The sequence below is a fragment of the Mandrillus leucophaeus genome, unplaced genomic scaffold (assembly GCF_000951045.1).
Source record: "Mandrillus leucophaeus isolate KB7577 unplaced genomic scaffold, Mleu.le_1.0 Scaffold231, whole genome shotgun sequence".
Taxonomy (NCBI): Eukaryota; Metazoa; Chordata; class Mammalia; order Primates; family Cercopithecidae; genus Mandrillus; species Mandrillus leucophaeus.
In genome coordinates this window covers 911,212-929,272 of record NW_012102377.1, presented here as the reverse complement: position 1 = coordinate 929,272, position 18,061 = coordinate 911,212, and the positions used below count along the sequence as shown (strand labels likewise).

The 18,061-nt window shown below is 38.5% G+C and overlaps 1 protein-coding gene across 3 annotated transcripts in view; it reads right to left on the bottom strand.

Moving 5' to 3' along the window:
* VPS8 (vacuolar protein sorting 8 homolog (S. cerevisiae)) overlaps positions 1–18,061 on the bottom strand; it is a 245,287-nt gene that overhangs the window by 120,521 nt on the left and 106,705 nt on the right. For all 3 annotated transcript variants that reach the window (XM_011981868.1, XM_011981866.1, XM_011981867.1), the window contains 6 exons: positions 14,493–14,612; positions 12,999–13,055; positions 11,109–11,191; positions 9,996–10,080; positions 9,092–9,190; positions 2,665–2,754 (listed from right to left, as the gene is read on the bottom strand). In XM_011981868.1, coding sequence (XP_011837258.1) covers positions 2,665–2,754; positions 9,092–9,190; positions 9,996–10,080; positions 11,109–11,191; positions 12,999–13,055; positions 14,493–14,612 — 534 coding nt within the window. The remainder of the gene's footprint in view (positions 1–2,664; positions 2,755–9,091; positions 9,191–9,995; positions 10,081–11,108; positions 11,192–12,998; positions 13,056–14,492; positions 14,613–18,061) is intronic.

Genomic DNA, 18,061 nt, shown 5'->3' with positions numbered 1-18,061 from the left:
TGATCCGCCCGTCTCGGCCTCCCAAAGTGCTGTGATTACAGGCTTGAGCCACCGCGCCCGGCCACAAGTGATCATTTTAAATCTTAAAGGACAATGACAACACAGCCCCCACCACAGGCAAAATTTACCAGAAGTGCTGACTTTTAAAGGGGAGAGAAGCTCTGGAGGTTGAGAGTAATTTTGGTAGAAACCTCCTCCTACCCTCCCTCAGTAGACTGAATTTCATGTCCTTCCGTGTACTACTTTAGAATCCTGGGCTCCATTAGCATTCCGATCAAACTAGTCTGTAATTGTCTTGGCTTATTTGTCTTCTTTCTAGAGAGCAGGATCACACTTACATGCTTTTGTATCCTCAGTACTTAATATTTTTGGCCCAGAGCAGATACAGGAGTAATTATTGAATTAATGGATGAGTCTTTTTCTTGAGTTAATGGACCTCATCATTATCATGCTGGACAACCAAGCCTGATACCTGGGAGTCGTTTTTAACTCCTCCCACCACATTCAACTAATTTCCAGATCCTATACATTTTACTTTACAAAAATGTCCTAAATCTGTCCTCTCCAACTGCCACTGACTTAGTGCTAGTCCTCCATCTTTTGCCTAGACCTTCTCTCTCCTCCATTTGCTCTCCTTTCCAGTCCATTCTCCCCACTGCTATACAAAGTTAATTTTCTGTAAAATGGATCTAATGATACTGCCCTTTAGCTTTAAAAGACTTCAGTAATTTGCTGGGCACGGTGGCTCACGCCTGTAATCCCAGCACTTTGGGAGGCTGAGGCAGGTGGGTCACCTAAGGTCAGGAGTTCAAGACCAGCCTGGCCAACATGGTGAAACCCCGTCTCTACTAAAATACAAAAACTAGCCAGGCGTGGTGGCAGGTGCCTGTAATCCCAGCTACTCAGGGACTGAGGCAGGAGAATTGCTTGAACCCAGGAGGCAGAGGTAGCAGTGAGCCGAGATGATACCACTGCACTCCAGCCTGGGCAACAGAGCCAAAATCTGAGACACACACACACACACACACACACACACACAAATTCTCAGTACACAGAAGACAGTTTAAATTTCATAGCATCACATATGAAACCATTCCGCATTTGTCTCCAAGCTGTATTTTGCCACCCCTCTAGTTTAGCTCCTCCCCTCCAGCCTATCACTAATAGCTTAATCTAATGCCACTTCCACCATCACCCCCACGACGTCATGCTTCACACAGACCTGACTGTTCTCCGAACATGCAGGCTGCTTCATGCCTTCAAGGCTTTTTATATCCAGAACCTTTTTATCGAGAAAGCCCTGCCCAAGTCTCTGCTTGGAAATCTGACATTAGGCATTCAAGACCAGGTTAGGGATCTTTCGGCATTCTTGTCTTTCTTGCAATCCATCACACTCTTCTTCTCTTGTTCCTACAGCACTTTTCACATATCTCTAGTGTAGCTCTTTCAACACTGGACTGTAATTATGCAAGTGCTTCTCTGTTCCAGAGGGAAAATTTAAGAAAAGGTTGTATTCTTATTTCTGTCCCTAGGGCCTAGCACACTGCTAGAGAGTGGGGCTGCACTAAGTGTCTGAATGAATGAATTCCACGTTTTTGTCTCTCATGCCAGCTACCTCCTACTCACTACTCTGATTTCCTGCTTGCACAGCTATTCCCAACCACTATTAATGTCACTTGAGGACTTTGGGTGGTGCTTCAAGTCCCTGTCATTGTCCTATTCCCTGCCTCTATCACTTGTGGCTACAATGACAGGGAGCAAACTCAACATCAGCACTGCCATGGTAAGTGGTAAGTGGAATACCATAAATAGTGCATTCAATAGTACTTCTAACTGAGCTTCTCAATATTTACCACGCATATAGCTGCATTCTAGTTAAGATTTTCCAAGAAAAATTCTAAACAGCACAATTTCAGGATGACAAAGTTTTGAATAAATATGAATCTCAAAGAAAACAGTGTTGTGGGCCAGGAGTGGTGGCTCATGCCTGTAATCCCAGCACTTTGGAAGGCCAAGGCAGGTGGATCACGAGGTCAGGAGATCGAGACTATCCTGGCTAATATGGTGAAACTGTGTCTCTACCAAAAATACAAAAAAAAAAAATCAGCCAGGCGTGGTGGCAGGTGCCTGTAGTCCCAGCTACTCGGGAGGCTGAGGCAGGAGAATGGCGTGAACCCAGGAGGTGGAGCTTGCAGTGAGTGGAGATCGCATCACTGCACTCCAGCCTGGGCAACAGAGTGAGACTCCGCATCAAAAAAAAAAAAAGAAAAAAGAAAACAGGGTTGTGGATCCTACAGCAAAAGAAAATGGGGGAAGAGAGGATCTGTGGATTAGGATTTCTAGAATAAGTACATTATAATTCCAGAAATGCTTCTCTGAAGCTCATATTTGTTATGCACAAAGATCAACTCCCTCATTTCCAAACTAAGAGATCATCACACAACTGCTCCCACACACACGCGTACACACACACACACACACACGGTATTAGGTTTGTGCCATTAAAGAAATGGCAAAAACCACAATCACTTTTGCACCAACCTAACAGAAATTGCTAATAAATATCAACTGAAGAAATCACTATAATCAAAACTTCTTAGGTGAAGATTTAATAATTGTCTCTCCACTAGATATTTTTCCCCAATATATATTTGCAATACATACCTGAAGTTTTTTAATGACCGTTTCAATATGTCCAGAAAAGTGGGTGGCAACCAGCTCCGCAGCTTTACAGGGCTTCAGGGACACAAGTTCCTGGAGTTAAAGGAAAAGACAAAGCCATCTTTAATTGCTCATTTAACCAGCATATCCACAGATATGAGGCATGATTACCTACCTCAATATAGTTGCGAGCTCCCATACTGCATTTCAGCAGACCTTGATATAGGGCCTCAATTTAAAGGGCACTTTGCAAATGAGCAAAATTAGAAATGTGTCACGTAAAAAAAAAAAAAATCAAAATTTAATTTAAAGAAAGGTAATTCAGAACTCTTAGAAAATGAAAGCACTGTAGAATTCTGGATTTCAGCCATGATATCTGCAGGAGAAACAGAAGGAACAAAAGCTTCCCAAGTTCCCTGTCAATGCATTTCACCCTGGAGCTTAAAGTAATAACGTGAAGAAATGAGAAAGTATAGTTGTGGCTAAGAATTTTAAAACTTTACTTCTGGTGCCCAGTGGATTTAGAAACTGCAAGCATTTTAAGAAATAAACTTCAGGTCTTAAATTTTACATGAAAGTAAAATGTTGACCACTTTTAATCAAACATTGTTAATAAAATCTATTTGTCAAATATAAGACTTTTAATTTGACCTCCCCTTGGACTTTCCTGGACACTACTGGCTATCCTTTTCTTTTTAAAACTCTCTTCTTACTTGGTTTCTGTCACCTAATACTCTACATTTCCAATTTCCCTTCTCTGTGGGGACACTGTGATCAAACACAACCATGATACACGGCTAAAACACAAAGACCAAATACAAAATACTGTATTATTAAATAAAACTCAGACAAGCTACTATGACTACAACATTCACAATGTATCTCGTAATTATCGTGTTAGGTAGTACTTGTAGATTCGTAATAATTAGCTACCACAAATAACTATAGTTTATATAACTTTAATGCAATACTCCTAATAAGAGAGAAGGTATAACTAAATATTACAAAGGAGACACTGTTACTGATCTGTAGACATTCAAAAATAAGCTGTGATGAATGAATTTATGCCAAGCATTTGGAAATTTAAACAAAATAAATTCCTTAAAAGTACAATTTAATAAACTGACTTGAGAAGAAATAGCCTGATGTGATTTTTTTTTTTTTTTTTTGGTAGAGACGGGGTCTGGCTATGTTGCCCAGGCTGATCTGGAAGTCCTGGGTTCAACAGATCATCCTGCCTTGGCCTCCCAAAGTGCTGGGATTACAGGCATGAGTCACCGTGTCTGCCCCTGATTTGACTTTTAACTATTAAAATAACTGAATGAGTAAAAACTTCCCATATGAAAAACTGTAGGCTCAAATAGCCTCATTGGTAAGTTCTAGTAACTATTTAAGGAAGAAATAATCCCAACCTTAACTAAACCTCTTACAACAGAGAACAGAAAAAAGAAAAATTCTTCAGTGCATTGTATGAAGCTAGTAACATTTTGACAACTAAACCCAGTAGGACAAAATTACAGATAAATCTGAACCACAATATTGATACAAACATCCTAAATAAAAATGAAATTCAGCAATGTGTAAAAAGAATAATATATCAGGATCAAGTAGCACTTAGCTGCAAAAATCAAGGTTGGTTTAATATCAATAAAATGTAACACAAAAACAGAATAAGGAAGAAAACATGATGAAATTCAAAATCCATTCATGAGGACTCTTGGCATACTAGAAATAGAAGAAAACTTCCATAAAAATCCTTATAGTAAACATACTTATGTTGGAAATGAAATTTTTTTTTTGAGACAGAGTCTTGCTCTGTTGCCTAGGCTGGAGTACAGTGGTGCCATCTCGGCTCGCTGCAAGCTCCACCTCCCAAGTTCATGCCATTCTCCTGCCTCAGCCTCTAGAGTAGCTGGGATCAAGCATGTACCACCACACCTGGCTAATTTTTACATTTTTAGTAGAGACGGGGTTTCACCATGTTGGCCAGGCCGGTCTTAAACTCCTGACCTCAGGTGATCCGCCTGCCTCAGCCTCCCAAAGTGCTGGGATTACAGGCGTGAGCCACCGTGACCCACGGAAATGAAATTTTTAAAAATGCCATTAACAACAGCATTAAAAATATGAAGTTGTGAGAGTAAGTATAACAAAGAATGGGGCTCGGCATGGTGGCTCATGCTTGTAATCCCAGCACTTGGGGAGGCCAAGGCAGGTGAATCATTTGAGGTCAGGACTTTGAGACTAGCCTGGCCAACATGGCAAAATCCTGTCTCTCCTACAAATACAAAAATAAGCTGTGAGTGGTGGTGACATCTGTAATCCCAGCTATTTAGGGAGGATGAGGAAAGAGAATAATTTGAACCCAGGAGGCTGAGGTTGCAGTGAGCCTAGATGGTGCCACTATACTCCAGCCTGGGCGACACAGTGAGTGAGACTCTGTCTCAGAAAAACAAAATAAAACAAACAAAATGAAAACAAAGGATGGAAAGTCTCCACAGAGGGTATTATAAAACTTTATAGGGGTTGGGCGTGGTAGCTCACGCCTGTAATCCCAGCACTTTGGGAGGCTGAGGCGGGCAGATCATCTGAGGTTGGGACTTCGAGACCAGCCTGACCCACATGGAGAAACCCCATCTCTACTAACAATACAAAATTAGCCGGGCTTGGTGGCGCATGCCTATAATCCCAGCTACTTGGGAAGGCTAAGGCAGAAGAACCGCTTGAACCTGGGAGGTGGAGGTTGCAGTGAGCCGAGATTGTGCCATTGCACTCCAGCCTGGGCAAAAAGAGCAAAACTCTGTCTCAAAAAAATAAATAAATAAAAATAAAACTTTATAGGAAGATATTAAATAAAGGATTATACCATACATAGATATGAAGACTCAATATTGTAAAGATTGCAAGTTATCTTAAAATTATTGATAGATTCAGTACAATGCCTGTCATAATCACAAAGTTAAAAAAAATTTGGTGGAACTTAATAAGCTGATTCTAAAATATATTTGAAAGTATCAAAAGTCAATAATAGACAAGATTCTGTTAAAGATATCAAGACTCATTATACAGCAACAATATTAAAAATAGTGTGGTACTGATGCAGAGATGGACAAACAGACCAACGGAACAGACGGACCAGAGAAACAGACTACGCATATAGATCCTTGATATACTCATCACAAAGGCAGCATTGCTGAGCAACAGGAAAAGGCAACCTTTAAAAATAACTGCTGCTGGGAAAATTGGGCATCTGTATTCTAAAAAATTAACTTGACTTCTATCTCATACTATGTACAAAAATTACTTTCAGGTGGAACTCAAGAGCCAAAGCTTAAAAAGAAATAAGAAAGAAAGCAGGACATAAAGTGGAGGGGGGACATTATTATTTTGACTACTTAAAAAAAAACACAAAAAGACTGAAAGGAAAAGCCACAGAACGGGAGAAGATATTTGCAAAATATATTGCTGATAAAAGACTAACATCCACAATACATAAAGAAATCTTCCAAAGCAGTAAGTATGAGACATTCAAACAGAAAAGTGGGCAAAAAACTTCAGCAGGCACTTCACAAAACAGAAAACTTAAATGCCCAATAAACATATGAAAAGGCTGCCAATCTTATTAGTAATTAAGGAAAGGTAAATGTAAAACATAATTAGATATCATTACACATCCACTAGATCGGGAAAGATTTAAAGTTTGCTAAGGATACAGAGTCCATAGGAACTCTCATACAGTGCTGGCATCCAGTGAAATTTAAAATATTAATCTCAACTATCAATTATATACTCCAGAGCAGAGATTATGAGTTAGCATACATCAAAATAACTTAGGGGATTGCTGGGCCTCACCCGGAGTTTCTGATTCAGGAGGTCTGAAGTGGAGCATTTGCATTTCTATCAAATTCTCAGCTGTTGCTGTGATGTTGGTTTGGGGACGAAACTGAGAATCACTGCCTTAGAGAAATGTCTGTGGCTGTGCACAAGATGCACATATAAGAATGATTATGAACAGACTATTCTTAATAGTTAAAACTAGAAACAACTGAAATGTCTAGCAGCAGTAGAATGGATAAACTGTGATATACTTATAAAATGGAATACTATACAATAAAAATCAACTGTAGCTACATAAAACAAAATGTACAATCTTCTCAAACAAAATACTGGGCAAAAATAAGAAAATAAAGTACGATTTCATTTTCACAAAGTTCAAGAATAGGCAAAACAAAAACATATATTTAGGGATGCATGCACATGCAGTAACAGTATACAAAAAGGTAAGAAACTGTCACAAAAACCAGGATAATGGCTACATGGGGGAAGGGCGGAAGAAAAAAACTGTGATCAGAAAAGAATACATGGGAAATGTCTGAGGTATGGAAATATAATATTTCTTGTTCAGGACCTAGGATGTTTGCTTTTTAATTTTTAATTAAGCTGTATATGTGTTTTATGTATTTTTTGAATGTTTTATAAATTTCAAAATATAAAATGTCATCACAATCTAATGAAACCTTTCATATTCAAAAAACCATCTGAACCAGAGATTTGTCATCTAAGAAAGACTTTTAGGGAACTGTAGATCCCTGAAACTTTAAACAGAGTCATAATATCTATGTACATGTGCAATATTATGAGGCATAAGACTAACTCTTTCATTAGAGTCTCAAAAACAGTGTAGAGCCCCAAATGTGTTAAGAACCACTAAGCTATAAACTAAGTGTATCTTGTCAGAAAACTTCTTTATGACTTTTTGTCCTATGTATTTAATGTTGATTATATTTACATTACTGAAGACATAGAAGTCCTTCAACAAAAGTTTATACACCTGTCACTGTGGCCTTAAGAGATATTAAAAAGTTCAAGGTGAAAAATATGCAGCTGTGGGAAAAACTAGTCAGCAAAAATAATTACTGTACAGCAGAAATACTTCTTGCTTCCCCAGCTTGAGCTTTTTGCTGAGTAATCTGTTTGCCCATTGATTAATTTATCACATTTCACATAATGCAGAGATGTGGCTTCATTTTTGAGGTCTGGAATCCATGTGCTCAAACCACTGTATAATGCAGATGAGGTGAAATGAGAACTGAACCATAATATAACCATGGAGACTTGAAGAGGATGATGAAAAAGAGTACTAAATGATTAAAGGGAAAAAATATAAAACACAAAATCAGAGAATGACTTGTTGGGTTATCCTGCCATGATATATTCATCTGTTGTTAGCAGGAATATAACAACATTAAATAATATATTCCATGTTCTCAATCCTATATACAGCAGTGTGGAAATTACTTCAGACTACGTATCTCATGACTGGCTATACCACCTTTCATGTCAGATATTTCACAAGAAGATGCTATTCACACCTCTGATCTTTCTAAATTTTACAACCTTCAGAAACTAAAATAAAGTATCCCCATCATATCTTTTCTTATAGTTTTTCGTATCTATAAAAAAATGTTCAAACATGTTGAATAATCATATCTCTACTACATCTCTAAATCCACCACCTGATTCTTGCTATGAGGAGAACGAGAGCAACTCTGTAGATATAAATGTTATTCCCAAACCTAGGATTACCTCAGTTTAAATGTTATTTCCAAAACTAGGATTACCTCGGTTTAAACGTTATTTCCAAAACTAGGACTACCTCAGTCTAAATATTATTTCCAAAAGAGGATTACCTCTTTTCTTACTATTTTTTCAATAATCAGAAATAAACATAATAGAATAGATAAAATAACATAAATCATAAAAATAATAGATTTCAACAAAACTGCTAGTTCTATTGGATTCTGGGGTAAGGAGTATGTTATGAACATAAGGAAACTCAAGAAGTGATTTTTGGGTCCCATTTCAGAACACATTGTGATCACAGCCCTCATCACACAGGTAGTCTATTTGTATATCCAGAAGCGTTGTTTCTGAATAAGAACTTTTTGTTTCAATAGAAGTGAACACTTGCATCCTCTGTAAAACTGCAGGCATCAACAAAATCAGTGAATTAGTTGACCACAGCTAGGTCAGAATCATCATCCTGTTATATAAGGAAGAGAAATACACCATTGCAGTAATTTTTCTAAAAGTCCATTAGATGATTGGAGGGTATGGCACCCATCACATACTAGGAAAAAAGGACAAGTAGTACTCTCAGAATCATTCTAGGAACTTTGTAAAAATGCACTAATACTAGTTTGTCACTAGCTGATTGAACATGGGCTAGTTTCAGAAGTCAGGATGTAATAGATTGCATGTGACACAGACTTTATGAATACAAATATGAGGTAGAATAATTACACATGAAAAACATTTTAACCCTAAATTAAACCAACTTAATGTGATACATGCCATTGTTTAGTTGGCATAAAGTTAACTTGGGTTAGATGACCATTCAGATGGTAAAGTGTGAAGTTTTGCACATCGGTACCTCAATATGATCCATTGCTTTCTGCCATACAGACTGCTTCTCCTCTGCACTGTGTCCGGGAATGGATAAGATATTGTGAATGTAATTAAAGACTTCTTCCTGAAGAGCACAAGACAATATAATTTATTCATTCACTCACTCAAGATTTAGTCCCTACCAACTGAACCAGTCTTGGTAAACATCTATCATTTGAAGATGAAAAACCATCTGGAGATTGTTAACTGATGGAAAACTCTGCCCCTAAAAAGAAAGGGTAATTGTTTAAAATTTAGGGTAGACTCTTAGAAGCAAAATATCTGTTCTAATTAATTTTGGTTTCAATTCATTAATCTTCAGTGACATAATGAAGGAGTATCACACTTTGGCTTTTGGGGATCCCATTGTCCACATTCCCAATTTCAGCTCAAACCACTCCTGCCCTTGTCTATTATGCTCCACCTATACTGATTTTCACGTCATCTATATGATCTCTACTCAGCTCCTTGAACATGTCCATTTTCCCCACCTCAGGTCTTTTGCATATACAGTTTCCCATCCTGAAACACTCTTCTTGACTCTTTCCTTCACGGGCTTCTCAAATTCCAAAACTCAGTTTATATGTCACTTTCTCTGAAATTCCTCCCCTGGCTACTCTGCATAAGTCAGTTCCCCATTATCCTCTAAAGTTGCACTCGGTTTCTCTTCCCTAGCATTTATCACCATTTGTAATCATATTTGGCTTTGTTAATTGTCAGTCTCCATCACTAAATCATACATTCCAAAACTGCAAGAACTATATCTGTTTTAATTATCAATATATATTTGGCTCATGCACATGCACAAATATTTCTACTCAACAGTTATTTGTACTCAATAAGAGGGAAGGCTGAGTAAGAAAAAAGGGTAAAGCAGTGTCTTGACTCACCTCTCTCAGAGGGTCACGTAAGTAGCAATCAATAATTTTGTCATATTGGTGTTCTCTTTCATACATAAATTCACAAATTTGATAGCTAGAATGTAAAGGGAAAAACTTCAGTGTACCAAACAGGCAGGTTTTTGAGACATTTGCTCTGGCACACAGGTTAGTATTAGGGAAAGTGGGCCAGGTGTCCTGGCTCATGCCAGGCACTTTGGGAGGCTGAGGCAAGAGTATTGCCTGAGACCAGGAGTCTGAGATCAGCCTAGGCAACATAGCAAGACTCCGTCTCTACAAAAAAAACTAAAAGTTAGCCAGGCATGGTGGCATGTGTCTGTCATCCGAGCTACTATGGAAGCTGACGCAGGAGGATTGCTTGAGACGAGGAGGTTAAGGCTGCAGTGAGCTATGATCACACTACTGCACTCCAGCCTGGTCAACAGAGGGAGACCTTGTCTCAAAAGAAAAAAAATACAAATTAATATAGTAGATGTGATTTCTACTGTTAAATAAAGTTACAGTGAATATCTAAGGGAGATGAGTATCTGTCATTCCTTTAACTACAGGTTCAAGAGGCTGCTACATATTATGTTTATAAGAAATTTCAATGCTGAATACAAAAGAAATACTAAAGCAATAATGTATCACGTAAGAAATAGTGACTATGTTAGACACTGATAATTTACAAAAATTTTACATAAAGTTCCTATTCAGAATTACGTCATATAAATACAGCATACTAGATAAGTAGTAATGTGATATTCTCTTATTTGCTATGTCAAATACTACATTGTCTCTAATATAGCTAAGGTAACCATAAAAATTTATGAAACATGGAAATATTAAAGGAAAAATCTAAAATAAAACATCATAAGACTGCTATTTCACTTTTATGTTTAAACAATTATATAAAAGCTTCATATTTGCCCTATCAATTTCTGCAAATTTCACTAATTTCTAGAATTCAATTAAAAGGCAAAAACTTCACACTTAGCTTTTTGTTATTTGTATAATCTTTCCTAATTAAAAAAGCAGCAATGCATCAATAAACTGGGCTTTAAGTTAGAGAAATGTAATTTAATATTTCTATGGCAAACTAATATATGCCTCAAAACAACTTACAACTCAGCTTTTTCTGCCATCCGGATGAGGCGACTCTCTTCAAACTGAACTATGCCTCCAGCCTGCAGCAATTCTAAAAGGACCTGAACATTTAAAAACAAATGAGTAAAAACACTTGAGAATTTACTAGCTCTTTAAGAGTGCATTCAGCCATGTAGACTATAACTTCTAATTTTTTTCTTTTGTATTCTTAGTTGATGATATTTTGGCTTGCTGTCACATATGGAAGGGGTTAGACTGACATCACAAACTTGATCATACTGCATTTAAGCCCTATAAAAAGATAAATGGCTCCGCTTTTCAAACATGGAAAGAACGCCACAGAGTTTACGAATGAAGCCCTATGAGACACTGAGCTGACTCTCTGCTAAGCTAAAATGTCCGTATATATTCTTTCAAGAAGTGAAGTTTTGTCTCACTTTTATGTCTTATGGTTCTTTACAATCTGTTTACCCACAGCTGGTATCCATGTTTATGTGTTAATTTTTTAAAAATTATGACTTTTCATAGCAGCACTATTCAAAATAGCCAAAGGGTGGAACAATCCAAATGTCCATCAGTGGATGAATGAATAAACAAAATGTAGTATATACATACAACGGAATACTATTCAGCAGGAAGAAAATCTGATACATGCATGCTATGGCATGGATGAACCTTGAACACATTCTGCCAAGTGAAATAAGCTAAATACAAAAGAATGAATACTGTACGACTGCACTTATGTGAGGGACCTAAGGTAGTAAAATTCATAGGGACTGGTAGTTACTAAGGGGTGGGGAGGAGAAATAGTGAGCAGGAGTTACGATTTCATTGGTATGGTAGTTCAGTTTGGGAAGATAAAAGAGTTCTGGGGATGGATGGTGATGAGGATTATACAATAATGTGAATACCACTGACGCATACACCTAAAAACGGTTAAAATGGTAAATTATGTGTTATGTCTATCTTACCACAATAAAAAGGAAACAAGAATATTGGGGCTCATATAAATAATTTTTACCACACTACGCAGCTGAAATGAGGGGGCCCATATTACTATTTGTATTCAATATAATTTAAGAGATAACCAAAATTTTACCAGCTGTTCTCTGACCTAGGATACTCTGCAGCAGTCACTGCGCCATAGCTGTGCAGATAAAGGGGTCACTGTTGCTATCTGATAGTCTCAACTTCCCAGCTGTGTATGATTACCACAGTGCCATAAAGCCATACTTCCGCACAGCTCTCATGGTTCTTAATTTTACTAGTTTACTTGCCTGACAAAATCTAGCTATCAATACAAAATGGGTTGACTCTCTTAGTGCCCACAATTATGGTGGGTATGCTTTTTAAAGAATCTTACTCCTGAAGGCAACCTCAAGAAAGTGGCATGAATAAAAAGAAGTGGTACTCAAACAGTTACTGTCTCATAATAATCAGTGGAGGGACAGGTGGATTCTAGTCTCCAGAATGGTCAGCCCTAATGCAGTGGGGTTTTAGGGCACTCTCAAAAGTTAGGTATGTCAATACTCAGGACCCTGTAGCTTTTTTGTTTCAGGACCACAGCAGCTAGCAGTAGTTACCAGATTAATTATGCCAATGGAATGCAGCGTACAAGAAGTCCTAGCTGTTGCCACATAATAGGGGAAGATGAAGTCGTTTCTTTGATGTCATGGTAGATGCAAGACAGATCCAGTCTACCTAGGAATTTAGTTTGATATAAGCTTCTTATACATGTACCCTAACAACCATCCACTCTATTTTCTGGTTCCCACTGACTCTAACTTCGTATTAGGGTTTGGCACAAGTCATTGCCCCTCATGTGTAGTGAGGTCTAACACAGAAGAATTCTTTCTGGCTTATTCTTCTTTCCTGTTTTTTAGCAAAAAGAGTTCTAGTAGTTCATACCTGCTGTCTTTCAGAGTGTCGGGAGTCATCGTCAGGACTACAAAGGAATTCAAGGACCTGGCCAAAGAAAAAGTATTTTTTATTTGATATCAGCATGTAGACATTAATACTCTCATAATAAAAGTAATAACTACCCTTTCAAATAACCAACTTATTCACACCCAGCCATAACAAATACCACAGGTGTAAGGTACCTTCCCAACTGATTAGCCTAGTATATGTAACATCAGGTTCAGGTATGCTAACAATTTAATATGTGCCTTACATACATATTTCTTTATCTTGAGAAACATAACTCTAAGAGGCCGGGTGCAGTGGCTCATGCCTGTAATCCCAGTACTTTGGGAGGTTGAGGCAGCCCTTGTGTATGTATTTCTTTACTCTTTCGAAACATAACTCTTAAGAGGCTGGGTGCAGTGGCTCATGCCTGTAATCCCAGCACTTTGGAAGGCTGAGGAGGGCGAATCACTTTGAGTTCAGGAGTTCAAGACCAGCCTGGACAGCATGGTGAAACCCCGTCTCCACAAAAAATACAAGAAATTAGCCAGGCGTGGTGGTATGCGCCTGTAATCCCAGCTACTTAGGAGGCTGAGGCAGGAGAATTACTTGAGCCTGGGAGGCAGAGGTTGCAGTGAGCCAAGATCATGCTGCTGCCCTCCTGCCTGGGCGACAGAGCCAGACTCTGTCTCAAAAAAAGAAAGAGAGAAAAGAAACATAACTATAAGGCAGTGTTGTCTATATACCTTAATTTTAAGTCTCCTGATACGATACCATGGACCTAGCAAAGCATGAACTTAGGAGTCAGGCCACTTGAATTTGGACACTAACTCTATTAAGACTTAATATTTACTGCTAATAATAACACTTACTAAGTATGACCTTACATGAATTACTTAATCTCTCCAGGCTTTAGTTTCCTCATCTATAAAAGGAGTATAACTGTCCCTATTTTAGAGCTCTTGAGAGGACTAAGGTAACAGACACACATAAGGTTTTGGAACAATGTCTGCCATTGTGAAGTGCTCAAAAAATGCTAGTCATTTTTAGTTACTTTCTCCAGACAAAAAGTATTTTCTTTGCCACCTGTGGAAAAATAGGAGATATTTAAGCGGGATTACAAGATACCTTCAAAGTCATTTGTAAGTAAATTGAGATTTTACAAAAGTAATCTCTTCTCCAGATGATGGTCATAATACTCTTACTACCTGTGAGATGGGGGAGATTCTTAAATTGGGAAACTCTTGAGCAAAGAATTCTAGGCAATTCATAGCAACAGAATAATTGAGAGAACACAATCTCTATAAACCAATCTCCACAAAACATACCCATACACCCACATACACATATCCCTCAATTTAGATCCAAAACCTGAACAGGCCTCTCCTTGATAAGGTATTTACCCAATAGTCTGTCACATCAGGAAACAGTGTAATCCAGGGAACTGTGCACAGTAAACAGGAAAAAACCTTTTAGTTTTCACTGCTAGACACTTACCTGATCAAAAAGTGTTCTGTTTACAAACAAGGTGTTGTCAGGCTTTGCAAGCTGCCGAGCAAGGAAGGTAAAGAGACATCCTACTTGTGAGGGGGTAAAGTCTGAATTCTCCACCATAACCTGAGGAGCAAAGGAGACCATTTATTCAATACACCATCTGGTTTGATGCAAAAATATATACAATTAGAAGAGGGGATAGCCTCATTACTGAAGACTCATAAAAAGATTCTTTTATTGACTGTGCAACAGTTGAATTCAATGCCATTTAGAAGAAGCACAACTACTCGCATACTCTGAAAACATTTCAGTGATTTCTGGCCTACTTCTATCACACTTTGGATGAGAACTGAATTGATAAAGAGGTAGAGATGTAAATTGTAGTATTTCAAAGAAATATTAATCATGTTTCCCTCAGGAATTCTTAGAGAACCCTTCTACAACTAATTTCTTGTTGTTGTTGTTGAGATGGAATCTCACTCTGTTGCCCAAGTTTGTGTGCAATGGCATGATCTTGGCTCACTGCAACCTCCACCTCTTGGGTTCAAGTGATTCTCCTGCCTCAGCCTCCCAAGTAGCGGGGACTACAGGCGTGTGCCACCCCGCCTGGTTAATTTTTGTATTTTTAATAGAGACAAAGTTTCACCATGTTGGCCAGGCTGGTCTTGTACAGTTAAATTTAAATAGCCCTACTAAAAATCTGTCCATCAACAACAGAAGAAGAAAGCTGCTTTGAGGTTTGAGAGTAAGACAACTGAGAGTCAAGGTAGCCCAGAGAAGTTAGCTATCACACAGACCAATGAAGTGAATGGCTTCGGCCTTTTATCAAGCAGTTCCTTGAAGACATGGTTTTGTATAACAGGCTTTTTACGACACACACGGTTATCAAATCATAGCCATTCCTCTGGCTTTAACTCAGCTCTCATTTCCTAAGTACTCACTATGTGTAAGAGGCTATAAGTGTCTTTAAGAAAATTAGGAACAAGAAAGAAAAGACAGACACATCTTAAACAAAAGGCATAATATAATGACTGCTATTATAAAGGCACAAATGATTAAAATTTTAATTCAACTGGTTAGAGAGGGAATTTGAAAAGAAATGAGAAGAATAGCTTTGAAGCTAAGTTTTAAAGCCCGTGCAGAAATTTTGACAAGGGGAAATGTCAATAGAAAAGGCAAACCTGGCAAAGAGAAGAGTGAGAGCAAAATCATGGACACAGAAAAACACACAATTGTTAGGGGGAACAACAATATTTATTAGAATGCAGCAGCATGCAGGAAGAGGGAAACAATAGATTAAAAGGGAAGATGAGGCCTCAAGTGTCATCCTAAGGAATCTGGAATGTATTCTATAGAAAACTGGCGAGCTACTAAACGTGTTCCACCAGGGGGGTTGATCATGACCAGTACTGTGCTTAGGAAAATTATCCGATCAGCAGTGCATGGGATAAAATTAACAGAAGAAAGAAACACAAGGCAGGGAGAGCAAGATACAAGTGACTGCAGGAGTCTAAGGGAGAGACCAAAGGGCTCTTAAGTAGGGCAGTGATCATGAAAATGGAAAGAGGCAGAGAGAGTGGGGACAGGACAATTATTCCTATGCGTGGAACCATGTGGTTCAAGGAGCAACGAAAAAGGACAGACTTTGAGCCTGATTGGCAGGTGGGATAATGATGCTATTAACAGAGAGAATACAGAAGTGGGGGAGGGAAGACCACCACATACTGTTTTGGGCGAGCTGAGTTCATGGGGGCAACTCTACAACAAATTAGGGTATAGTACCCTCACACATCTATCAAAAAGTTCCGAGTTCCCTCCTTCCATCCTCTACACAAAGATAAAGCACCAGGTTTCTCCCATTATACAACATTCCCTAGCTTTTGACCTACTTCCTCTTACATCCCTTTCTTTTACCCTTTTTGCTTTTAGTCCAGTAATCATTGCTTGCCAAGTGCATACTCATTATTAGAATATGTGGGTATTTCAAGTTATAAAAACTCTATCATATATATATATATATATATGAAGTCCCTCATCACCTCAACGAGCGTCTAATTGGTTATTATCCTACAAAAGGCCATTTCCTTTCCATTTCCTCTTTGGCCTCTTTCAGAGACCATGCTTACAAATTTTCCGGGCAATGTAAGAAGTCACAAATTAATAGATGTTTCCTCTCTGTCTGCAGCCATTCAGCACACATGATAACACCCATTGGCCTGTTCTCTGGTCACTGCCTATACTCCTCCTCTCACTGGCTCCCTCACAAGTACACTTTAACCAATTAGCATATCTCTAGCACTAGAAATGAGAAAAATAATCTCCAAAGCTCATTCTTCACTGACTCGGGGTAAACACTATCAAGACAACATATAAGAATGGCAAGTCACCAACAGGAATAGTCAAGTACTTGTGGAGCTTTCTTTTCATTTGGATTACTCTTCCAACTTAGTATAGTTTTAAACTCAAATTGCAATTTAACCAACTTACATTGACCTGACACCTACTGGGTTACAGGCATTGTGCTGGATCTGTTCTAAGCAGGCTAAAACAATGACCAAATATTATAATAATAATAATAATTAGAATAATCCTCAGTCTCTACATTCAAGAAGCTCAAGTCTAGATAAAACAGATAAGAAAATATGTAAATATGACACTACAGTGTGCTAACTGAAGCATAAAGTCTTGGCTGAGCACAGACAAGGAGCAACTAATCAACCTAGATGTGTGGGAGAGCGTTCAAAAGAGTTTCTCATAGATGATATTTCAGTTAAGTCTTGGAAAATGATTAGGAACTTGCCAGTCAGTGGAAGGAAAAGAAAAGACATGACAGGCTGAAAGAAAACCCTTGCAAAGAACATAAACCATGAACACACCACAGAGAGTCTAGTGAATTCTAATAATTTAATATGGTTGAGGGTACATAATACAAGGTGTGTGGGGAAGGATGACAAGGTGGATGAGAGAAGGGACCAGTTATAGAGACCTAGTCAGGACCAGAAAATATAGAGGGATCTTGGATATTCAACAGTTTAGACGGGTATGGCAGAAACTATTACTTATGCTCCAACATCTAGTCTTCCTTCCTTAGAAACAGAACTCCTCAAGGCCGGGCGCAGTGGCTCACACCTGTAATCCCAGCACTTTGGGAGGCTGAGGCGGGCAGATTACCTGAGGTCAGGAGTTTGAGACTAACCTGGCCAACATGGTGAAAACCCCGTCTTTACTAAAAATACAAAAATTAGCTGGGTATGGTGGCAGGCGCCTCTAATTCCAGCTACTCTGGAGGCTGAGGCAGGAGAATCGCTCAAAGCCAGGAGATGGAGGGTGTAGGGAGCTGAGATCGTGCCACTGCACTCTAGCCTGGGCAACAGAGCAAGACTCAGTCTCAAAAAGGAGGAGGAGGAGGAGGAGAAGGAGGAGGGAAGAAAGAAGAAAAAGAAGAAAGAAGGAAGAAAGAAGGAAGAAGAAGGAAGAAGAAAGAAGGAAGGAAGAAGAAAGAAGAAGGAAGAAGAAAGAAGAAGGAAGAAGAAGAAGAAAGAAGAAGGAAGAAGAAAAAGAAGAAAGAAGGA